Here is a 26,050-nt window from a genome sequence, read left to right on the forward strand (position 1 = left end):
TAACGCAGTCAAAATGGTATGCCTGCCGAGATTCCTTTACCCTTTCCAAATGCTCCCATTGAAGATCCCAGAAGCTTTCTTTAGAGAAGTAAAAAGAACCATTCTAAAATTCCTTTCGTAGTCTGGTGTTACAAGCTCTTCATGTCAGGTTTGTGAAGAGACAGGACAGCAAGGCTTTTGTGAGAGTAGGGGATTAGTGATGGCTTGCAACTTTGCTTGCCCTACGGGTCAAGGGAATCTACTACCAATGTGAAGTTCCATCTGTCTAGTAGACGTCAAGTGCCCGCAGATACCAAGCACAGATTCACCATTAGAACAGCTTTTGGAACAGTACAAGGACCAGCAGAGCTACCTCACAATATCTTTAAGAGTTGGCACCTTTTTCTATGTTCAACTGGTTAAGGGTGCAGATCCTCACTGTATATGTAAGAATTGAGTTGTAAGGGGTAAATGGTATTCAAATCACAGGGTTGCATTTCTTCAAATGTTTTGTGGCCTACCAGGAGTGTATTCAGCTTCACAGACATTATCTGATGCTTTCTCTAAGGTGTGGATAGATACTTAACATCTCTAATACCATTCAGAAATAAGTCATGTCTGGTTTTGCAATTTAAGACCTTGTTCTCCAAGGTAGCCAGTAGCTATAGCCATATGGCGATATGGAGATTGGGGCAGATGCAAGTGGGTCTAGATCACCTGGCCAAAGCTGCGTCCACCTGGTGCCTTCCTGGTTGCTGCTCTTTTTTCCCCAATTATTAAGTCCGGCCCACCTGGTGCCTTCCTGGTTGCCGCTCTTTTTCCCTGCTTAAGGAGCCCTCCAGCCTCTTTTCCTTCAGATGGGGAGCAGGTGCAAGTGGGTCTAGGTCAACTAGCCTAAGCCCCGCCCACCTGGTGCCTTCCTCGTTGCTGCTCTTTTTCCCCACTTAGCAAGCCCCGCCCACCTGGTGCCTTTCTGGTTGCCGCTCTTTTCTGTCATGATCCCTGCTTCCAAGGGGTCAGGACTTGCCCCACGACCTTGGAAGCAGGCCCATGACTCTGATCCCAGGAACCAGCCAGTCCCTATAGGGACCCTCTGGACCTTGTCCTGGCGCCAGTGGCGCCAGGCTCATGATGGTGACTGGTCCCGGCACAGGAAGCGCCGGGCTCATATTGGATAAGAGTGCTTGGTGGACCTACCTGTAGCAGACCATGCTGCTTACTTACCAGCTAACTGGTCTCCTGATCCTTCTCTGCCTGGAACTACTTTTCCTGTCTGGGTGGAGCAGGAGCCACTCCCTGGAAGCAGAACACAGGAACTCTTTTCTTACCTGGGTGGGGCCGTGGAAGGAGACGCCTAAGCACTACAGAAGGCTATTTAAACCACACCCGATTGGTTTCACGTGCTTCGCGTTATTCTGCATCTGCAGCAGGACGCTCACCGTGTCAGCTCCAGGAAACCTCCAGCTCCAGATCCTGTGAACACGAAATAACCTGCTGGAATCCAATCTTCAGTCTTCTTCAGTCTTCTGCAGCTCCTGCAAAACAAAGGCACAGGTTAGGCTAAAGTAAAAGCAGTGAATCTACTTACCTAATCCTACGGCAGCATCCAAGGCGCCTTTTTCTGCCTTTCTCTTCCGGCATCCTACATCTGCAAAGAGAGAGAACATCGGTCAGTAATATTCAACTACAAGTTCTGCTTACCTGTGTTACGCCCGTTCCAACTCAGCTCGCGCTGCATTCCGGCACCTGCAAGGCAAGATACATCGGTTAGTAATGCTTAGTTACAAGACTGCTTACCTGTGTTATGCTCGCTTTCAATCTGTTCGCGCTGCACCTCAGCACCTGCAAAGACAAAAGAGACATTACGGAGCCTTCTCCAGCGCTAGTGCAGTCTTTCTACTTACGTGCCATTAGAAGGATAATCTTCATCGTCACAGCATCTGAAAAGGGAAAGACATAGACTTTACAGACTTAAGACTTCTGAAAGAGAAGAGAACAAGGCAAAAGGAACTTTAATACTTACAAGGCACGCTCGTGCATTAACGGCGTCTTCGCTCTCAGCAAATCCTCTGCTATCAAGAGGCAGAGCTCGCATCCAGTGAAGCAACTGGATCCAGCGCCCCTGCATAAGACGCAGGATGGAGAGCCTGGCATTTACCTATATAAGGTAAGCGCAATATCAACCCAGTTCCACGGGGAAAGAAAGGGCGAGAGGGGCTAGGAACTTTCCGAACCTTCCAAATACTAATAGCTTGGTTTACCCTTGCAGACACCTCACTCTTCAGCTTAAACTGTCGGTGGGAAGGGGGCCCAGTCCGGGAGCAAAACGAACCCTGCGCCTAACACTGAAGACAGTATCCTCGCCAGATCAAGACCTGCGCCTCCGGGGGAACCAGGTGAGCGTTACATTTCCCTACTTACGGAGCCCTCCAGCCTCTTTTCCTTCCGAAGGGGAGCTGGTGCAAGTGGGTCTAGGTCACCTGACCTAAGCCCTGCCCACCTGGTGCCTTCCTGGTTGCCACTCTTTTTCCCCACTTAGCAAGCCCCGCCCACCTGGTGCCTTCCTGGTTGCCGCTCTTTTCCCTACTTAAGGAGCCCTCCAGCCTCTTTTCCTTTGCAGATGGGGGGTCTAGGCCACCTCGCCTACGCCCCACCCACCTTCTAAGCCCTGCCTCTTCCTTCCTGCTCTTAACTCTTAGATCAAGGGCGTCTCTCGCCCGGGCGTCTGAAGCATAAGGGCAGACAAAGAAAAGGGCAATTCCATTTTGGTCCTGTTCGGACCAGGAGGTCCCAGTGCCCGACCCCCTGCTCAGACAGCAGGTAAGCATGCACCAACGTGTGTTTACTCCCTCTGTCCCCACAGGCCACCCCCACCCTCTTTGGTCCCCCTGTGATGTGCCCTTCTGCCCCCCCCTTCTTGCACACAGGTGTTGCCCGTTTTGCTTGATTCTTCTACCGTGCTCCCCTCCTCCCACTCCAGCCTACTTCTGCAGGAGTCTGTCCTGATACATTCGAGTTTCACCATCACCGTCTTGTGCCCAATGCTGGATTGACTTATGTACTTCATTGATTCACGGTGCATCACCCTTTCTCAACTCTCCTGCTGGACTTCCTTTCCAACATACACCTCTGTTAAATATGATCTTTTCAGTCCTGAATGGTGGTCCTGAATCATGCTGTTCCCATCTTCATTTTGTATCCTGGCTTGCAATAATGTGTGTTACTACTGACTTCTGCAATTGTATTCGCTCTCACCTCTTGCCTCTCCACTCTATTTGACTGCTCTGTTCTCTCATCATCTCCCTTTTCCTATCTCCTCCCCTCCTCCCCTTACTTTCTTCTATGCACTTACTCTATCAGAATTGTCCCTGGACCTAGTATGATAGCAACCTTGTCTGTCTCCTCCTTACTTGTCCCATCCCCCTATGCCCTCCAGCACTATCTGAAATGTCGTCAGGCCTAGTACGATAATCGCTTGTTATGTTCCTCCCGTCCCTTTCAGCACCCCTCTCCCTCACCTTTTGTTTTTCTCCGGCTCTACCAGAAATGTTGTCAGGCCTATTACAGTACTCGCCTGTCTGTTTCCATTTCCTTCCCACTCTCCCCCTCCCTTCCTTATCTATGTCTTAGTTCTTGCACTATCTGAAATGTCGTCAGGCAGAGTACGATAGATAATTTCATTGTATGTTCGCTTGTTCCCTCCCTTGCCTTGAAGCGCTTTGAAACACATTGTGTATAGGTGCTATATAAATAAACTATCATATCATATAAGGGCACATCTGTATCCCACTCACACTATCATAGGAACAATGCCTGGCCATTGGGCTCAAAACCGGATTTTAACCGGAGTTGCCAGTGGGGGCATACCCATAGTATAGCAGGATGCCCCCTACTAAAATTACATGAATGATGTCACTAACCAGGGGACACCTCACAGAAAGTTGCACAAGAAGACACATACTGGAGAACACAGTGGCCTGGGGCTACCTGACCTGAGAGATTTATGGTCAGAGAAGAGCACAATCAGTATTCACTTCTCTGAAGCTGCACAAGGAAAAGATTGTGTAAACTATTGTGATGAATCCTGCCATCACTGATCCCCAGCCTAAAGTCTCCTCCCATGTGGCCAAGGGAAGGCAGCCGCTACATGATCCTGACTTTGGGGTGGTATTCTGAGGGTGGATCACATGGTAGGAGAAGGCTGTCGAGGGAGAGTGGCGACTCAAGCAGGAGAGAAGCGGTATTCATCCCTTTCTTGCAAGGAAGATCCCTTAATTCCAGAGTTTTTGATGGCATGTTAAAATTATTCAGAACCATTTAATTACAAAAACCTGAAACCAACACATCTAACACCTAATTTTTATGATGATTGTTATTTAAATTAAACTGTCCCAACAATGTAACTTAAAATCATCTGAAACGTCCTTGTACTCCAAGTCCTAGAAAGCCTCAAGTACTGAGATGAGGAAGAGGAACCAGGAGTCAATGTGGAGGGAAGGTGACACCAAGTAAAATGTGCAGTCTAGTTGTCATGATTAAAGTCAGCTATGCGGGACATTTAAACTTATAGATCCCCTACAAGCAGCGGACCAGAGGACAGAGGAGAAAGGCCGCAGAGTACGCAGAACGAGTCCACAGGCAGAGGCAGACTCACAGAGAAGAGTCGTGGGGAGAGCAGGAAACATTTGCCGGTAACAGACCGGAGACGTTCAGGACCAGAGAAGTGGAAGGGACCGCTGAAGGTGAACTGTGCGCAGCAGGTCCAGAGGAGACGCAGTCCTGTTGAGCGGTAATGGTTCCATTGGCGAAGGAATAAAAAGCTGACGCAGGAACCAAAAGAGACTCTGCCAAGAAGGGGAAGCTTGCCCAACAAAAACTCCTCGCCGCAGCTGAACATTACACCGGTGAGTCAACCTAAAAGAGAAGGCGGCCCCGGGACATACCAATACATTAAATCTGGGAAGCATTTTTGAATACCAACCAAATAGAATTGAGAAGCAAAGGCAGATATGGTACAGTTCTCCTGATATGTCAACTGGGGGAAACCTGGAACCAGCATTGTGAAGAGATATTAAGAGAAAGGTTGATAGACAGAGTTTGAACAAACCCATTTATATGGAATGTCATTATGGGGAAAATTGGAACAAGTAATAACTGAAGTCACCAAAGTTTTACTATTGAAGAAGTGCAGTTGTGTTATACAGAAAGGAATGTGAATGTTACAGAAAGACCTGAGAGATACACATCAGGCAGTGAACCTTTTGGGAAGAGATACCTGGCAGAAGAGCACACCAAGGGATCTGCTGAGACAAAAGGGCGATATTCCTGCCAGTGGAGTAAACCAGGATATCCGGAGATTCAGTTGAGAAGTTTCCTGGCAGGAGAGTACACCAGGAAACCCATTTTGAACTGATGTTGTTAAAGAGAAACTTTGTCATAGCCTGTTGTTGTTGAAGTTCAACATTTTGTCAATGAGAGAATTAGAAAAGACATGCCTTTTGCCATACTTCAACCAACATTGGAGAAAATACATTTGTTTAACTAACTGGAAACTTAGGAAAGGCTTTCCTTTGCCAAATTCCAAACAGTATTGTGGAAAAGACATTCTGTTTTGCAATCCGGAAAAACTAGGAGAGACTTTCTTTTGTTATATTCCAACCAGGGTTGTGGAAGAGACATTTATTTTGCCATCTTGAGGAAAATATTAAGCAAAAGAGACATTTCTATTGCCTTTAATAGACTAGTGTTGAAGCTTACCATTTTGAACAAACAATTCAGGGGAAGGGAGCCAACCCCTGGACACAAGGACTGTTTTTGTTGAAGTTATACGTTTAAGTTTTTGCACATTTATGTTGAATTGAAATTAGAAAGATTTTATGTTAAACGGTATTTATAGCGCGCACCGTCACCACTGCTGTAGACCCCAGGCGCTCTGGCAGATTTGAAAAGGAGGGTGTCAAGGGGACTGGAGAGGGGGGTTAGTAGAATGTAGTGGGAGTAGGAAAGTGAGAGTTGTGATGTCCTGTTGGCCATTTCAGTTCGGTTTGCACCCTTCACTGAGCTTAAAAGTGATTTTCGATCGGTGCAGGGAATCCCATGTGCTGTTGTGGAGGGTTATGTGTTGTTAGTTTTCTGTTGCAAAGTAGTGAAGTGCATGCAACGTGCTGTGCAGAGAGGTGGTTGTGTGAGTTTCTGATTTTGAGTATGCAGAAAGTTGACATTTTTTAAGGTATGGTTATAATGGTTTTCAAGTATTTTTCGATTTCTTACCACTTTGTCTTTGCGTTTCTGCATCCAACTTCCACGGCCGTCCTGTATGTTTAGTACTCCGACTTGACCGTCTAGTTGGCAGGCATGCTGCATAGTCAGAGCCCTCTTTGTGTGGCTCTAGTGGCTTGTGTATTTAGCTAATTTCTGCTACTTTCCCTGCTCTGCGGCAGGTGTAGTTTTGGTCACAGGACTTGTCCCTTATTCTCCATCTTGTTGGTTGTCCCCACCTATCCAAGTACTCTTTAGGAGTGGTGGCGTATAGGCCTGGGTGGGCGGTGTACATCACCCCTGATTTTTTAATGGAAGGAAAGGAAGGATAATGGTTTCCCTACCGGGGTAGTCAGTGTTTCATATTGGTCCTTTTATCCTAGTTGATTCTTCCTGAATCTGGAGCAAAGAACCAGGTTTTGAGTAGCATTCTGAACTCCAAATGACCTATTGTGTTGCGTATGTTTTTTCGTATGTTATTCCAGGTCGGGGTTGCCAGGTGAGTTAAAGATGATCCTCCGAGTTTTCTTTTGTTGTAAGCTTTTGGAACTACCGAATGTTGTTGCTTGATTAGAGGGATCTTGTCGGGTGGTAGATAGTTATTTGTTTCTGCTCCCTAGCCATGAACTGCTCTGTGCGTTATGCACATAGTTTTGAACTTTATTCTCTCTTAATTGCACCTTTGAGTGTGTATGTTAGTGTGAGGGTCAGAGATAGTTTGGACACAAGGTCAGCCTGCTTTAGTTTTAGTTTCATAGGCAGGGACATTCTTTTTAGGGTAGGGAAAGATAGGCCTTTATCCACACCCCTTTCTGTTAATAAAAATGGGTGATGTTGAGAACATTACTACTTTCTGCCCGCCTCTAATTTCTGACTCCTCACACTATGGACTTGCGCCAGAGGGGTATGATTTTTTTTTGTTCTGCTCTCACTGACCTAGCAACCTTAGGAGAAATGTGAACAAGGGACTGAAAACCTGCTAACGTACCCAGGAAAAAGCAACATTTTACACCTTTCTTTAGCTGAAAAAAGACTGAATGGAGAAAGGAAAAAATGTGCAGGCCAATGTGGAAGTGTCAAAAAAGTTACAGTCCTCATCTGGAGCATTAAACATATCATAAATCTTAGGGTATGATGGCAAGCAGGACTAGGAAGCAATGTCAGGTGTTCAGGAAACACACACACAATCATGGTCAACATGCCATAGAACTCTTAAAAGCTGCATTTACCAGAATTCTGTCTTATGCATTCCAGACCAAGGTTCCTTTAAGTGGGAAATTGACGGAGACAAAGGGTAGAGTACTCAGTAATTTCTACCTAACCTCTGGCAATACTAGGTTATGGTCTCTTATAAGGTACGCACAAAGCTGCTAAGGTTTTCTCTGTAAAGCCTACCTGAAGTCAATATCCAGCAGAAGACTTCTGACTTGTGGCCCTTCTGGCTCTAATGCCCTTAGTCTGATCAATTCATGCAGCCTGAAACAAACAAAAATGTTACGATTAAACAAGCATATCACATGAGGTGGAGACCAATAGCATCCATTAAACGCAATATGTGAAAATAAACCACACATAATACCAGTTATTTTAGAGCAGCGTTAACTCTAAATGTGACTTTGGTGGTGGGTGATACCCCAAACAAGTTACCTGTATTGCAGGGAAAAAGAAGAACAATCTTATTTTACGGCTAATTAATGCTCTTAATTAGAACCACCACCCACCATCCACCACCCTCTTTCTAATGTAGCATGCCTCCAAAACGTTTATAAAATTGTATAAACACTTGTTAAGATGGATTTCCAGAATCTGCCCCGGGGACAGATTCTGAGAGGCCCCCCTATTCTGACAACCAGGGACTAACATGTAGCCTATCTCTTTCAGAGTAGTGTGAATGAGCAGCAAGGCTTAGACTGAGGAGGGTGTGAGAGTGGTAATGGGTTAGGCAGAAGACCTTAGAACAAACTCTTATCAGTGAAAAACCACAGGTATGTAACACACTAAAAGATTCACTACTATTATATACACAATCACCTTAATGTGCTCTGCTAAAAGTACCAACACTTTGCTTTTAAATACAGTTAGTCATATATTTCAAGTACTGTAAGTGTAGCAAAGCAAGTCAATAAGGAAGTAGAACAGGAGAAGTAATCAATACTTTGAGAACTAAAAGGTTTAGAAAAAAGGAGTAGCAAACACCAAACGAAACCGTATAAATAAAAAGGTACTAACCATAAAAAGTCCTTACCCTAGCTAGAAAAGCTGGGACCTAGTACTTTAGAGTCACAGGTCCTAATAAATGTTTTCAAAAGGCTAGGAGTCTCTTTTAGGAAGTTGCACAAGTGTTAGCCTGTGCCCACAAGCAGTTGTATGTGTTCCAAAAGTTAATGAAATAAAGAGGAACGTCTTTAACAGACCTTCACCCAATCCAAACATCTTAGGGAAATCCATGGGGATAATAACATGTCAGAACACCACAGTGATATCAGGCCATAACACCACAGTTCAGAGCTAGGCAATGGAGAGCTAAAGCTAAAGCTTTACGTTCATAGAACTCTATGGAGATGGGGGGAGGACAAACAGGCATGCTCACTGAACCCATGTAGTCTGATTCACTCAGGGGCCACCATGGAAGCTCCTCCTGAAATTGCTGGGCCTTCTGGATTGATGCCTTGGTTCTGTTGAAGAAAGTCCAGAGGTCACTTCAGTCTTTGGGTCCGGCTAGTTTCCAGGTTCCTGGTTCCATTGGACCATGTCTGGATACTGGACAGCTGGACGCTCGGGAAACACGGACATTGGGACAACTACTCAGTTGATGACTTCAGTGGACCTCCAGGGTGACAACAGCTTGCAAACAGCAATAGTCCCCCTAGGGGTGGTAACATGCAGGAGGATTTCATGGGGAGATGCTCCCCTTCTGGGGACAAGGATGTGGATCTGGGACACAAACCCCAGTTCTCTCCCAACCCCACAAGTCATTAACAACACCCAAACTTAACTTACTGTGAGGAGTCAGTAATGAAACCCGGACACAAGTTAGCCATGATTTTGGTTAAAGACTTTTATTGAAAATAAAAAGGGGTTGGGAAAATGCCTCTCTGTCCCTGCTCTAGGATCTGTCGCTATTAGAATGTCCAAAACAAAAACTGTCCTGTGTGCAAAGTTCTATTCTGACTCTCACTAAAATTAAACTTGGCCAAACAGGAAATGTCTTTCACTGTCAAAGGTTTAGAAAAGTGTTCACAAAGAATGAATGGCTCCAACACAAAAGTTCTTCAAATATAAAGGTCCTTGCTCCACTGGTTGGTTCCCTTCCCCTGGATTCATCTTTGTTCTCTGACGTTTCACATACGACAGTTCCTTGTGCCTTTCTTGGCCCACAACAGTATTGACTTACAAACATGCCTGACTTTGCGATTATGTCTCCTTTGAACTCCTGGTTCACACAATCCCTTTTCCTAGTCATGATGCTCCTCTCAGGACCTCTTTGTTTTTTTAAACAACGCAGTTATTTTTCTCAGTCCTGATATTTCTTCTCATGTCTGCCTGGTTCTTTTTTCTAACAGGACATCTTGTTGTCACACACTTGTGATTGCCTGGTATACTCTCCTGCCAGGGCTTCTTGTATTGCTACACTTGTGGTTGCCTGGTATACTCTCCTACCAGGGCTTCTAGTATTCACACAGGCTCTCAGCCCTTCCCCAAAGGTGCACACACACATTGTTTTAAAATATGTGCTCTGGATATTTATTTATTTTTATTGGACATTTGTATGGTGCCTATACACCGGTGTTTCCAGGCACCAATATTATCCGGTCCTGCTTTCTCCTATGTCTGGTAATTTCCCTTTTAATATTAAATTAATATTTGTTCTTCCTCTCTCGATTGTTTGCCGTTCCTTTACTTGCATTTGCCGTGCCCGCCGATACGCCCCGGGGTCTGCACAGCCTCTGGGGGATTCACCAGCTCTTATTGGCTTTCCTGGATTCACCTGCGGTCAACCAGGAAAAGAGTCTGCTTCCTCTTTGCGACTGCTTTCTCTTGGTTTTGTCGGGTCGCAGGGCTTCTACTTCACACGTATGCTTTGTTCCTGGCGCCTGTAAGTAAAGCGCTGCTCTCTGTCATCTGCGAACGCCCAGAAGTCGCTTGCGGGCTCGTGGAATTTCCGCAGCATGTCCTTCTCACGCAGCTGCCTTTTCCTTCTTCGCTGGTGAGCTTCCTGGATCCACCACGCTGTTAATTGCCTTTCGGTTTCTTCAACCTCACCTAGAGACGCAGCTTTCTCGTGCCAGCAGCAGACCTCAATTCCCTGCTTCAACTGCCTTTTAAATTTCCAGGGCACAGGTGTATGCAAGCAACCACTAGAGTGCTCGCTGGACTTGTGGCATTCACTGATCTTCACTGCTCTGTTCAGCTTCCTCGTCACAGTACTCTTAAATGTAAGGCAATGATAGTCAATGCCTGGTAACTTGCATTCAAAGTCCTGTTCTCCTTTTCCATACCTACGCACAGAAAAGCTGTTATTACCTAGAGGGGTTGGTTCTATAAGGGTCGAGGGAGAATATTACAATAGGCCATAAGGGCCAAGAATAGAGAAGGAATATCCCTAAAGGGAAATGAGGGGGATGTGTCTTCCTCCAACGATGCTGTGTCTTCTCCCTGAGGATCACCCTTCCCCATATGATCCTCCCTCATATAGTCACCCCCAGGGTTTGGAACAGAAAACGTCTACCTCACCTTGGCCACATGAGGGAAGGTTACCTCAGAAAAAGAAGTGAGGACATTGTTGGTGTACAGGATGTTGAAAGGCACGGCCAGGTGGTCAGACCAGTCAAGTGGGAGAGGAGAGCTGTAGTGGAGGGAAGGCAGTGCAGTGATTAGGTCAAGGATGTTACCTTTCTCGTGCGTTGGGTCTTCTGTGTGCAGTGTGAGGCTGAGGGTGTCGAGAAGGCTGAGGAAAGCTTCCTTCATTGGTATGGTGTCCTTGTTGACTAAGAGGCGGAATATGACTAGGAAGATGCTGTTCGCGTGCGTGAGGGACATGGTCATGGTGGTGAAGTCTCAGATGAAGGCAGGGTTGGGTTGTCTGTAGATGAGAAGAAAGGTTACTGTGTCCATCTGGGACAGCAGAAAGTGGCAGGAGAGGACTTTGAAGCAGCCAATGTCGTTGGCTTCAAGTCTGGTGCAGGGCTACACGGTCTCATGGATGACTGTGAGGCCGGTCTCTGTGTTGGATGCTGTAGCCATCGGGGACAAGGACGTCTAGGATGTGGGTGGAGGTAGATGTCAACCAGGTCTCGGTGATGAAGATGGTGTCAAGGTCGTGTGTAGTGATATCGTCAGCATTGTCTGTTGCATGGGTGACAGCTGAGCGGACGTTAGGGATCATCAACTTCTGTGTTGTGGACGGTGAGGAGGGTGCTGATGGGCTTGAGGCTGATGTGGGTGAGGTTGCTGCATTGTGGAGTCCATGCCTTAGAGGAGGGACGATGTCATGATTGGCAGGGTTTAGGCCACGTGACCTAGATCCACTGGCACCTGCTCACCAACTTCAAAGGAAAAGAGAATGGAGGGCTGTGTAAGTGGGGAAAAAGGGCGGCAAAACAGGAAAGCACCAACAGTTTAGCAGGAACTGACAGGTGGGCAGGGCTTAGGCCACTTGACCACCAAGTTCCAGTTTTACCTGCTCACCAACCCTCTTCAATCTATACATCCATCCTTTTTTTGACCTTCTGGATAGCATCGGAGTGGGTTATACACTGATGATACCCAAATATTGATTGACCTGACTGATGAATATAAAAAGGACCTGTTAGGCAAAGTTTGTATGCGGTACCCTTTGGGATCACTACACACAACTAGGACTACAGGTGTAAACAAAACCAACCTTTGGTAGAAGTCTGTACCACACAGTTTTTGGTAGCGAGCTGAGCAGCCTTGCTTATCTCAAGAGGTAATGTGAGCTTGTAATGAGGTTACACAGAGGTCTACAATTACAAGTATTCAAATAGACACAGACTCAACATTTCTTTGTAAAACACTTCTTAATTTATTACACAGTCATGTAGAAAACATTCACTAAAAGGAGGCAATCAATATCACACAAAAATATCCTACAATACTTCACACTAACCGGTTCTGAAACATTTAAACTACTTTGAAGGAGGAGCAAAATGGCATTCAGAGCATTTGAAGTGGGAGCAAAAAGGCATAAATTAATAAAACGAATATTAGAGTTACTTTAAAACAGTACAAATAGTTTGAGTTCACCAGAGGAGTTGGGCCAATGAAATAGGTAGGCCAAAGTCAATGGGCTAGTGTCTTGTATACATAAAAAACGGTTCAGGTAGATAAACGGAAAAGTCTTTGCCACGGTTCTCGGAAATAGTTCTCAAAAGAAAGAGTTATATGTCGGGTCACAAGCTGACTAAGCCTGCAAGTTGCCAAAGGTTCATGCACTTTCACAGTGAGAGGTATGTTCTCTCGTCGGGATTTCACAGTACCTTATTTTGAAGAAAAAGATGCAGCTGAAGACTTCTGTTCCTGGCAGTTCCTGCAGATCTCGCTGTTCCTGAGCCTCAGTCGTGGGGACCAGAGGGAGGACGTTGGTGGACTCCTGCACTGCACAGGGACTGGTCACAAAGCTGGCAAACTGGCAATTCTTCGATTCCGGTAGCTGTCTTCAAGCACACAAACTGGTGTCCTTCTCCCTAGCTATTTGGTTTCCTGCAGCACTCTGGGGAAAATACAACCAGCTCCAAGAATGGTGTCCAGGTGGCTTACGAGTTGATTGGTCCTACCAACTCAAAGGAAGAAGTCATCCTTCCTTAAAGGGCTTCTCTGTCGAGATGAACTTGGCGATTCAGACCTGCAGCAGGGCTCCTCCGAGCAAACCAACGGTCCAGTAGTTGCAACAGCCGGCCTTTTCCAGCTCGTCTTCGGTTCTTTCGTTCCAGTGCTCGACTTTGCCTTCCAAGCCAAAAGACCCACCTTTTAAACAGTTTTCCCCCATTCATTCCATCCTAGCTGCCACTCACGCAGCAGGGTGGCTGTCCATGCCGGACAGTCAGCCAGCCAAATCACACCAGAGTGCATTTGGGTCTCCTAGGAGACTAAGCACAGGGAGTTTCGGGCACCTCCCTCACTTCCTGCACACCCCAGACACTCGGGCGCCAGAGGTGGTCTTCAGTCCTGAAGCCCGCCAAAGGTGTAGGAACAAAGGGACCAAACATAGTTTGGCGCACAGAGAGCAACTCTAGAAGGACCTTTCCAAAAAGCAATGGCGAAAAAAGAAGACCGGGACCCGTTTAAACAAAGGAGGCTCAGACGCGATCTTGAGAAACATGGCTCACGTGATTTAACGCTACTAGTGCTCGCGGTCGGGAAAAATCATGGTAGTTTGTTGTAAAACCACTGCCACCAGCCATTTCAAGAGGAAATGGTAGCATTTGACTGCTACATGAGTTTCTGGACACAGGGATACTAGGTAACCCCTCCAGCACTCTATTGTAAGATAGTGTGTCTGCTGGGTCTAGGAATTTGCAAAGACTAGTAAAGTCAATTTAACTTTAATTTTCTTGGAAACAGTAGTTTATCCCAGAGAAGGTATTTAAACCTTGGGACAGCGTGAAAAGGCTTCCCTGTGTCACTGCACTGGAATTGTCTAAAACTATGAAAAAAAGCAAACAAACACAGAAAACTAACAGAAGAACAACAAGTTACTTTCTTACCTGGTAACGTTCTTTCGATGGGATGTTCCGACGACGTATTCCACATCGCTCCCTCCCTACCTGCCCCTCTACAGAATTTCTTATGCGATTGCAGCTTCGGTTTCCGCAAGGCTTTCTGTAGTCATACCGGCAGAAGATTGGTGCCACACATTCTGGGAAAAAACTACAACGGAGGCTATGGGCGTCGTGCGTCCTACTTATAACATCCGGTGACGTCGGCTCGATGGAGGCCCTCGAGGACAGCGTATCGACGTCATCGATGCAGGACGCAGACGCCGTTTTTTTTTTTTCCGAAGCAGCACTGCTGTGGTGATTACCTGTCATAGATGTGGAATACGTCGTAAGTACGAAAGTAACTTGTTCATTGAAGGGATTGGTTCCTCCGATGTATTCCACATCTATGACAGACTCCCAAAGCAGTACCAACGTATGGAGGTGGGAAAAGAATTTAGAATTGTAGAATGCCCAATTAAATTGCAGAATAGAGGACCGCCTTGCCAAAGGCCAAATCTTGCCCATGGATAGAATCCAGGGAGTAGTGTTTGACAAAAGTATGGACAGAGGCCCATGTGGCTGCTTCACAAATGTTACGAATGGGAACATCCCTCTGCAGAGCAGTAGAGGCAGCCACACCTCTAGTAGAATGGGCCTGTAATCTACCGAAGGGTCCTTACCCGCCAAGCGGAAACATTCAGAAATTGACAAGATAATCCATCTAGACAAAGTCTGCTTAGTAACAGCTTGTCCCAAACGCCTTCCAGCGTAACCTACAAAGAGTTGATCGTCCACTCTGACCCGGGACATGCGTGAGATGTAGAAACTTAAAGCTCCACTAGGTTCCAACCTATGGAGCCTCTCCTCTTCCTTAACAGGATGCGGAGGAGGAAAGAATGCCGGAAGAATGACCTTCTGGCTTAAATGAAATTCCGACAACTTTCGGAAGCAAAGAAGGATGAACCCTAAGGACAACCCTGTCGAAAAGCAACACCTTGATCACGTCTTCCGGGAGGTCCCAATCCTTATACCTCAACCTTTCAGAAGCCAAGCATGAAGGTTGAGGGACTCGACCTCTGGTCGGAGAACCTGCCCCCCTCCCATGAGAGCAGATCTTCTCGGTAGGGAAGACGGCGTGGAGGGCAGATGGACATGTTGAGAAGGTCCAGGTACCATGTTCTCCTGGCTCATGCCGGAGCAATGAGGATCATTCGGAAACCGAACCTCCGCAGCACTTGCGGAATGACGGGGACTGGAGGAAACGCATACAACAGTGGGAAGGACCACTCCACTACAAACACGTCCCCTAAGGCTCCTCTTGGAGGAAATTCCCGCGAGCAGAACTTTTCGCGCTTCCGGTTGCCACTGGTGGCGAAGAGATCCACTTGTGGGGTCCCCCAAAGGGCAAGGATCTCCAGGAGAATCTCCTGAGCCAGCTCCCATTCGTTAGAGACCGTGCTCTGCCTGCTCAGACTGTCTGCCGCCACGTTTTTGTCTCCGGCCAGATGAACTGCCGAGATAGAAATTTCCTGCTGGATGGCCCAGAACCAGAGCTGCCTCGCTTCTCTGCACAGAGGGAGAGACCCTGCCCCCCCTTTTTGTTGAGGTAGTGCATGGCCATTGTGTTGTCCGTCAGAATCAGGACATTCTTCCCCTGCACAGACGGCAGAAAAGCCTTCAGGGCTAGCCTGATGGCCCTCAGCTCCAACAGATTGATATGGAGTCTGGACTCCGACGGAGACCAACGACCACTGACTGTCAACTCGTTGGCATGAGCTCCCCATCCCGTGAGGGACGCGTCCGTCACGATCATTACCTCCGGCCAGGGTAGCCAAAATGGAGCCCCCTTCAACAGATTGCCTTCGACGGCCCACCAGAGAAGATCCTGGGCGACCGAGGGCGGCACCTGAACGGGGTCCGACATCCTGCCAGAGGACTGCAACCACTGGAGCTTGAGAGCCAATTGCAGAGATCTCATCCGCAACCTGGCCTATGGCACCAAAAGAAACAGGATGCCATGAGGCCGAGCAACCTCAAGAACTCGAACGCCGGGAGACTCTGGGCACCATCTGCAGAATGTGATGAGCCCTCACCTGGGGAGGCGAACACTGCCCCAGGGATGTGTTGAGCACTGCTCCGATGTACTGGAGCTGCTGGGTAGGTGTTAAGTGGGACTTCATTAAGTGGAGGGAGAATCCCAGCTTGTGAACGGTGGCAGATGACGGACAGATGATCCAGGACTTGCTCAGGAGGGCGCGCCTTGATCAACCAATCATCCAGGTAGGGGTAGACGTGAATCCCCCCTTTCCTGAGATACGCTGCCACCACCACCATGAGCTTGGTGAAGACCCTCGGGCGGAGGTCAATCCGAACGGCAGGACCCGAAACTGAAAATGTGAGTCGCCAACCTCCAACCTCAGGTACTTCTTGTGCTTGGGATGAATCGGCACATGAAAGTAAGCGTCCTTGGGTCATGAACCGTCGCCTACATCCCTTCTGGACTTCGTGGTCCCTGACCCATATGGGATTGAATGCAGTAATCTTTCCAACATGGCCGCCTGATACGGAATGCTGCTTGCCAGTCCTTGCGCTCCACGCTCTACGTTTCATTAAACAGACACGCCCCCGCGGCTCTGCGCGTCTCAACGCTACTGCTTGCTGAAGTTGGACGTGTCTTGCCGAAGTTCGCTCGGGGCTTTCTTCTGAATCCGTTTCCCGGTTCCTTGAATCCCCCTTCCTGCCTTCTTTTCCTCAATTCTTACCTCCGAACTTCCTGGATTTTCGGCCGCGCTCGGGTCACGGCGTTCCGTGTCTCTGAGCTTGGACATTGTACCTTCCTGGTCTCCATCCTGGACATCTGAACGTATCCTGGAGTTTGATTGTCATCCTCACGCTGGAATCCGAAAACCAGCACGCGGGTTTATACAAATCCCGGACCGTGCGAAAGAAGTCACCAAAGAAGGTCTCAAACAAACAACAAAAACAGGTGAGAAGGGGAGAGACTTGTGACAGATTGAGACGCCTAAAAAACAATACGACACAGAGATAGAAGCCGCGGTTTAAGACCTCATGCGAGGCCTGCAGGAACTAACCACAGAAGTGCAGAACCTTAAGGCTGAGAATGCTGCATTAAAATAGCTAGTCTTGTCACGTGACTATGCAACTAAGGAAAGCGTGTTATTGGGAGGAGTAGTGGACAAATTTGATGGTTCTTCAAAGAATCTCTGTGCCTTCCTTGATTCACGTTTGGTACACTGTGCCTTGGTTCATGATCTCACACCTCACTGGTAACGCCTTGACCTGGGCAACCCCCCCTAGTCAATTCGGGCGACGCCCTCTTGGATAAGCCCTAAAAACCATGTTTGATCACCCAAAGCAGGTTTACAGCGCTCATGAACGTTTGCTTGAATTTCAACAAGGATCCCAGGATATGCTTACCTATGTGACACACTTTAAACAACTTGTAAAGGAAGCTGATTGGTCTCAAGAAGCCAGCTTCATCCTCTTCCAAAGAGGCCTGAATGAAGAAATAAAGGACGAGCTAGCCAGGGTAGCTCGCCCAAACTCCTTCCAGGTTCTCATGGACCTTTCCTTGCAAATCGACTTTCGAATCCAGGAAAGAAAGGCGGAGAAAAAGAAGTCTAAGTCAACCTTTCAAAAGGCTGCCACACACCACCCATCCAGACCAGAGCCCATAGCTTCTCCAACCTCGGATCCAGAACCCATGCAACTGGGGGCCTTCCATGGACCCATTACTCCACAAGAAAGAATGCGTCGGATTCACACTGGTCTGTGCATATATTGCACCTCCGATAAACATCTCGTGTGAGAGTGCCCTATTGTTCCTCGGGAAACGCCAGCTCCCGATACTAGATGGGACACAGTTTCGGGAGAGAGATGTCTGCTCCACATCAATTCCATCCTTGAACTCTCCTGGACAAAATAATCTTGTGATTCTACAGGGATTCCTATCGCTTTCCAAGAAAGAATCTTACCCCATCCTGGCTTTAGTGGATTGTGGAGCCATGGGCATATTTATAGGTCATGATTCGGTCACTACTCACAACATTCCACAAGCAACTCGAGAGACAATGCAACCCGTAGAGGTTATTGACGGGAGACCCCCGTCTTCGGGACCCATAACCCTTCAAACTAAAGGGATCCTACTTTCTATAAACCACCATCAAGAGAGCATTAAATTCGACATCATAAAATCGGCCCACTATCCAATGGATCTAGGCATACCCAGATTACAGAAGCATAACCCTTAAATCAATTGGGCCGCAGGCTCCTTGTTTCTTGATTCTGAACATTGTATGTCCCACTGCTTATCCCTAGATACCTTACCAAGGTCTCCTGTAGACTCTCAAGAAACTCAGCAAAATCCAGTCACTGTTTCTAACATCATCCGGATTCCCAGGGCCTATCAGGCTTACACAGATGTATTCTCGACAGCCATTGTTCAAGCTCTTCCACCAAACAGACCTGAGGATTGTGCCATCAATACTGAACCTTTAGCAGCTATCCCATTCGGGAGAATGTTTATTTTGTCAGAACCCGAAAAAAGGGCCCTCTGGGAATACCTGGATACCAACTTGGAAAATGGAACTATACGACCACCCAAGTCCCTGGTGGGCGCTTCTCTATTTTCCGTCCCAAAGAAGGATTCCAAGGAGCTCAGACCATGCCTAGACTACCGTGGCTTAAACCAATGTACTCTCAAGGATCGTTACCCATTGCCTCTCATCTCGGACATCCTGGAAGCAGTCAGAGGTGCAGACGTCTTCACAAAATTAGATCTCAGCGGTGCCTACCATCTTATTCGTATAAAGGAAGGTGACGAATGGAAAACAGCCTTTAGAACACCCTTTGGCCACTTTGAATACTTGGTTATGCCCTTTGGACTTGCTAATGCCCCAGCAATTTTCCAACATATTATGGATCACGTCTTTTCTGATATGCTGTTCCTCTTCGTCATTGTATATCTGGACGACATACTGATATACTCCAAGGACCACCTGAAACATGAAGAGCACGTTAGGACAGTCTTACAACGTCTACGTGAACATAAGCACCTGGCTAAACCCGAGAAGTGTCTTTTCCATGTATCAACTGTTCACTATCTCGGATTCGTCCTTAGCCCAAAGGGAATTGGAATGGACCCCTCAAAGGCTATCCTGGCCTGTTCCAACCACTGTGAAACAAATTCAATCCGTTCTAGGGCTTGTTCATTTCTACCGGAAATTTATACCAGCATTTTCTGAGATTGTGCATCCTATTGTTACATTGTTAAAGAAAGATACCCCCTTTCGGTGTACCTCAGCCCAAGATTCGGCGTTCCTACGGTTGAAATCGGAGTTCACACAAGCTCCCATCCTGGCTCAACCCGACATTGATCAACCTTTTCTTGTCGAAACTGATGCCTCCAACTACGCCATTGGGGCAGTCCTGAAACAGGAATTTGGCGACAAGTTAGAACACCCCATTGCCTATCTCTCTCGCACCTTGACCCCCAGTGAAACTCATTATTCCGTCCTGGAAAAGGAATTGCTAGCCATCCGTCAAGTCTTCACATGATTGGCGTCATCTTCTTTTAGGAGCCAAACACCTGGTACAAGTCCGCATGGACCATCAGAATCTTCAAGTCCTGCAATTCCTAGAATGTAGTAACATTTGTGAAGCACGTTGGGCCTTCTTTTTTGCCCAATACCAATTTCAAATCCATCATGTCCCTGGAACACATAACATTATAGCAGATGCCTTATCCAGACGCCCTGATTATGAACCCCTTGAAGATCGGACCTTTCCTAAGATGTTTCCCCACACAATATTTGTTGCCCAAGCAATTACCCTCCTGGAGGATATTCGAATTCAAACCCAGTCCTCTGAACCTTGGAAGGAGTTCAAGAGAAACAATCGATGGAATCTCAAAACAAAGGACGGATACCTGTTCAAGGACAATCGCTTGGTCATTCCCACTCCTGGACTGAGACAAAAGATCACAAGCCTATGTCATGATACTTTCCATTCGGACACTGTGGCATCACCAACACTCTCCATCTAATACAAAGACAGTTTTGGTGGCCAAAGATGAAGGATGATATCAAGATCCATATCCAGACATGTGCAGTCTGCAATCAGAACAGACATGATAACAAAAGACCAGCAGGTCTCCTGGTCCAACCAGCAATACCAACAAGAACCTGGGAAATCATTGCCACAGATGTTATCGTGGAACTACCCTCTTCCAGGGGCTACACAACTATAATGGTTACCATTGATTTGTTCACTCATATGGCTCATTTTACACCCTTATACAAACTGTCATCTTCATCTGAACTTGCTGGAATTTTCCTGGAACACATATTCCGGCTTCATGGGCTACCTTCCAAGATCCTTTCTGACCGAGGACCCCGGTACATATCCCAGTTCTGGAAACAGTTATGTCGAATACGGGGAATCCAACGTGCCTGGTCTTCGAGTTATCACCCACAGACCCATGGAGCCACTGAACGAGTAAACCAAACCCTGGAACAGTATCTCTGTTGCTTTGCCACCAAGGTCCAGGATGATTGCTCACTCTTAATACCTGTGGCCGAATTCTCATACAACAATTCAGATCATTCAGCTATCAAAACCAGTCCTTTCTTCTGTAGTCAAGGATTTCATCCTTCAGTCCTACCGTCCATTCTTCCACACCCTACCCCAGTTCCTGCGGTTGATTCCTGGATAGGCCTTCCTATTGCGTAGGCGATAAAGTCTGGTTATCCTCGAAACTCCTTCCCCGTCACCTACAACCAAATAAATTGGCTCCCAGGTATTACAGGCCTTTTTCTATAAAAGAAATTGTCAATCGACTCCGCCTACCAGAATCATGGAAAAGGATCCATCCTGTCTTCCACACCTCTCTGTTAAAACCATATGTTCAGTCCTCTCGAACTGCTCCAAGATCTACCCCAGTGATCGTCAATGACCAACTCGAATATGAGGTCTCCAGAATCTGTGACTCCAGGTACCTACGTGGTCAATTACAATATTAGGTCGAGTGGAAAGGTTATCCTCCCAGTGAGCGCACCTGGGAACCCGTGTCAAACATGAATGCCCCCAGGCTGATACGAAGATGCCATCTTATCCATCCAGGCAAACCCGGAGGACCTGGGCTTCAGAGGAGGCATACTGTCATGAACCGTCGCCTACGTCCCTTCTGGACTTCGTGGTCCCTGACCCATAGGGGATTGGATGCAGTAATCCTTCCAACATGGCCGCCTGATACGGAATGCTGCTTGCCAGTCCTTGCGCTCCACGCTCTACGTTTCATTAAACAGACACGCCCCCGCGGCTCTGCGCGTCTCAACGCTACTGCTTGCTGAAGTTGGACGTGTCTTGCCGAAGTTCGCTAAGGGCTTTCTTCTGAATCCTGTTTCCCGGTTTCTTCAATCCCCCTTCCTTCCTTCTTTTCTCAATTCTTACCTCTGAACTTCCTGGATATTCGCCCGCGCTCGGGTCACGGCGTTCCGTGTCTCCGAGCTCGGAATTTGTGCCTTCCTGGTCTCCGTCCTGGACATCTGAATGTATCCTGGAGTTGGATTGTCATCCTCACGCTGGAATCCGAAAACCAGCACACGGGTTTATACAAATCCCAGACCCAGACCGTGCGAAAGAAGTCACCAAATAAGGTCTCAAACAAACAACAAAAACAGGTGAGAAGGAGAGTGACTTGTGACACCTTGAGGTCGAGAGACACCAACCAGTCCTGAAGTTGAAGGGCCTGGAGGACTTGAGAGAGAGTAACCATCTTGAACTTGTCCTTCCTGAGGAGCTTGTTCAAACCACGCAAGTCCATGATGGGTCTCAATCCCCCGTCTTTTTTCGGGATAAAAAAATATGGGGAATACCATCCCTTGTTCCTCTCCGCTACAGGCACCAGTTCTATGGCGCCTTTCTCCAGCAGGGATTTGATTTCCTGCGCAAGGAGCGGAACCGGACTCTTCAAAGAGAGATTCCCTGGTGGACTGTCGTGAGGCCTCTGCCGGAAAGGAAGACAGTAGCCATGGGCTATGATCTCCAGAACCCACACATCTGAAGTAATGGCAAACCATTCTACAAGATGCGCGCCAGCCTTCCCCCAACCGGCGAACAACGGGACATGGCCTCATGACTGAGCTGAAGCGGCTGCGGCAGTACCTGAGGGCAAAGAGGCAACTGCGCGAGTGTACTTGCCACCTGTTTTCCACCACTGGTACTCCTACGGTGGCCCCTTTGACTTGCAGCTCCCCTCGATCTACCAAAGAAAGAGTAGTATCGAAAGGAACCTCCCCTCCATTGCTGTCCCCTAGGACAAAAAGGCGGAGGTTGGCAAACCACAGCGCTCAACAACTTCGATGCAGCTTTGGAGGTCTGCAACCTCTCAAGGCTGTCATCAGCCTTGCTGCCAAAAAGATGTTCACCATCAAAGGGCATGTTGAGAAGCCGGGCTTGTACGTCAGGAGCAAACCCCGACTTCCACAACCACGCAAATCTGCGCATCACGGTGCTCGCCGCCATGGACCGGCTGACACAGTCCGCCATGTCCAGACCCGACTGAACGGATTCACACATGGCATCCTTGCCATCCTGAATGAGGGCAAGAAAACCATCCCATTCCTCCCCTTTGGGAATATGTTCAGCCGCCAAAGACACACAATTCCACAGACTGTGAGTGAAACGTGCTAAGGCACACACAGAGTTGGCTGCCTGTAAAGCCATACCCCCTGAAGAAAACACTTTCTTTGCCCAGCCATCAAAATGTTTGTCATCCATATCTGGAGGGATGGTAGGGTAGCCGCCTGCACCACCAAACTCTCCAGAGTGGGGTGCGTAGTCAAGTAGCAGGGGTCGCTACTGGCTAGACGGTATTTTTCGGCAACGACTTGCTCACCGTGTGGAGTCTTTCCGCAGCAATCCAAGCTGCCGCCACCCTTCTCAGTAAAGCCATATGAAATGGCAGCACCGGGTCAGTGGGCGGACCTTGGTCAAGGATATCTGTCACGTCATCCTGCAGAAAAGCCACTGGTGGCGCAGACCACCCCAAGTACTCCGTCACCCTCGACATGAGTCGCCTGTACGAAGATTCAGCATTCGTACCAGGCTCAGGCCTGCCGAACTCAACCTTGGGGAGCTATCAAAACCACTGGCGTCGTGCAAAGACTGACGCAGGTCTTACAACTGGCTATGACCATATAACAGGTCATCAGGAACCAAACCTTCCTCAGACCCTTCATCCATCTCAAAGATGTAATCCAGAGGCTGGAATAAATCCCTGGATGAGGGCACAGAAAAAGGCTCAAATACAGGCCTTGCTGACTTCTTCAGGGCCTTCCTCAGAGATTCCACCGATACACGGGGTACCTCCGGTAAAGCCTCCATAAAAGGCGTTGAAGGAGTCGACAAAATCGGCGTTGAACGTGGTGCCGATGGCTTCGACACAAGCCTCAAGGGCGGTGCCCAGAGGGTGTCCTTCGACGGCCTGGGCGCCGATGACTTCCTCGGAGGCAGAGCCTCGAGAGAGTTCCTCGACGGGCATGGTGCTGATGGCATCAACGTCTTCTTAGAAGACCTTGCAGGCTCTACCGGTCTCGAGGTCGTCGAGTACCGGGACCTGGAGCGGGCATGGCTAGAGCGATCCACCTTGTCCGACAAATCCCGGTGATCGCGCCGACCGCCCGAGCCCAAAGGCTTGCGAACGGTGGCCATATCGCATTCTTTGCCGGCTTCTCTCGAACACGCCGACGGACCAGAGCCCTGCGACTCGAAAATCGCCATCATTTCCTTACGAAATGCGTCCCATTCCGCAGGAGAGGAATGCTTGGTAGGACAAGCTACCTGCCGTCTGGCGGAGCCCTCGGACGAGGACGGTGAAGGCAACCGGTGACGGCGCTTCCGCGAGTGCCTCGAAGAGGCAGAGGAATGGCGGGAACCACTCCAGGACCGATACCCCCTGGACTTACGCCGACGATGCAGAGAGTCGCCCCTCGAATCATCGGTCGAAAGCCCAGCGGATTTCGACTTTCGGGGCTTGGAAACCCTACCTACCGACAGCTTCTTCTTTCGCTCCCACAAGACCTTTGACGTCAAAGATTGGCATTCGTCACAGTCATCGGTGGCGTCGTCCTCGCCGAGGCACCAGAGGCAGACGTCGTGCGGGGCTGTAAGTGACATCTTAGAACCGCAGTCCTGACACTTCTTGAATTCCGACCGTGGGGTAGAAGACGAAGAAGACATGATAACTTCACAAACCAAGTTTGAAGAAGCAATAGCAACCGAAGAACCGAGGCGCGCCGAGATCTCCGAAGCAAACACGTCAGCGGAAAAAACAGAACTGAGGCTACGGACGTCGTGCGTCCTACTTATAACATCCTGTGACGTCGGCTCGACGGAGGCCCTCGATGACAGCGTATCTACGTCATCGACGCAGTCACCAAAAAAAATGTCCAAAGCAGCACAACTGTGGTGATTACCTGTCATAGATGTGGAATACATCGGAGGAACCAATCCCTTCGAATTAAAAGTACAAAGTCCCAAAGTTCAGCAAAAGAGCTAGGGGGTCTCTAAGCTAAAGAGGAATTAACACATTTATGAGAATTCTTCCTAACAGGACCTCTCCAAGATCATTTCAATTTCCAACCTAATAGAGGAATGGATGATTAACAACACCTTGGCACTTAATGGGAGCAAGCCTGAGCTATTGCTGGTTGGCACTACCCAACGCCTTGGAAAACTTGATCCCAGGTATGCTGCCTTTGATATCTCTGGTACCTCCATCAAACCCAGCCCCTGGGTTAAGACCCACAGCGAGTATATTTATGTTTCACTTGATATGAAAAAACTTGTCAGCCAAGTAAAAACATCTTGCGCTTATACCACTCATTTTATTAGACTAATTAGACCTTTTCTGTCAGCTCCTAACATTGCTGCCCTTACTAGTGCCCTAGTAAACTCCAAATTAGATTATGGCAACAGCCTGCTGGCAGGTACTTATAAATCCAATTTGGCTTCTCTCCAGGTTGCCCAGAATAATACCATTTGAGCAGTCTATCTGTAACCTTATGAAAAAGAATCATGTTACTGAGGCTCACAGATCCCTTCACTGGCTCCCTGTCAAACACTGTGTCACTTAGAAGATTATTTTCTTCACTCAGAAATGCCTCACCTACAGTGCACCATTTTTATTTGAAAGAAAGAATTAGGCGCTCTTGTATTCCTTGCTGTCTTCGATCCAGCAGTTCTAATAAACTGGAACAACCCTGTTTCAAACTGACGTTTTGGTGGCACTAGTTTTGATTCTGTTGCCCCTCGTCTATGGAATTCTATTCCCTCAGGTATCCGTATCTGTTCTGAAATCCTCTCTTTCAAGAAATCGGTTAAAACTTTTCTTTTTAATTCTAATGATTAGGTCTCACCCTAATTTCTGGATTCTCTTGGACTTGATCCCGCTGTCGCCCTGCACACTGTGGCCTCCGGGAAAATTGCGCCTTATAACATTTTTTTAACATTAACATTAGGGCTTGATTCCACCAGGAAAGGGCTTGCCAGGACAATTCTATGTTTTGCCTGAACAGAACCACATTTCCAAGCAGAACATAGCACATGACTACATTTCCCAGCATGCTTGAGGGTACCGGGGGCAGCCATGTTGGCCATGCACACTGTATGAAAGAAGGCCACGCCCACTGACCCTTGCTCATCATTACAGAAACAAATGAAGGACCAGCTGTGGCGAAGGAGGAGCAACGGAGGCATGGAGCACTTATGCACCTGAATGGAGACCGTGAAGCGAAGGCACCCTTGAACACATGACAAGCGAAAGAGCTGTCCTTTCAATGCAATTAAGTCGCAGCTCATTCTTTTTTAGTGCCAGTCGGAGTGTAACTTACGCTCCTTGTTACTGACCACGTATACCTTAGCATAAGGATATCTTGGGGAAAGTGTTCTGTACCCGATTTGCTAACCATAACCAATCAGTGCTCAGTGTTAATAATTGAGGACTCCAGTCTGCTAATAACTGCTGCATTGTGTACCAGGATATTGTTGTTGTCAAGCGGCAGTAGCGTGCT

General features: G+C 47.8%; 2 protein-coding genes across 4 annotated transcripts in view; one reads left to right on the forward strand and one right to left on the reverse strand.

Annotated features, from left to right (window-relative positions):
* The window catches only part of ZCCHC4 (zinc finger CCHC-type containing 4), a 939,775-nt gene that overhangs the window by 724,438 nt on the left and 189,287 nt on the right, over positions 1-26,050 (reverse strand). For all 3 annotated transcript variants that reach the window (XM_069631857.1, XM_069631859.1, XM_069631858.1), the window contains one exon: positions 7,633-7,713. In XM_069631857.1, coding sequence (XP_069487958.1) covers positions 7,633-7,713 — 81 coding nt within the window. The remainder of the gene's footprint in view (positions 1-7,632; positions 7,714-26,050) is intronic.
* Positions 1-26,050, forward strand: part of LOC138516603 (nuclear factor 7, brain-like) — a 208,041-nt gene that overhangs the window by 176,151 nt on the left and 5,840 nt on the right. The gene's annotated exons all lie outside the window — the stretch shown is intronic.

The sequence above is a fragment of the Ambystoma mexicanum genome, chromosome 6q, assembly GCF_040938575.1.
Source record: "Ambystoma mexicanum isolate Mex_15411 chromosome 6q, UKY_AmexF1_1, whole genome shotgun sequence".
Classification (NCBI taxonomy): domain Eukaryota; kingdom Metazoa; phylum Chordata; class Amphibia; order Caudata; family Ambystomatidae; genus Ambystoma; species Ambystoma mexicanum.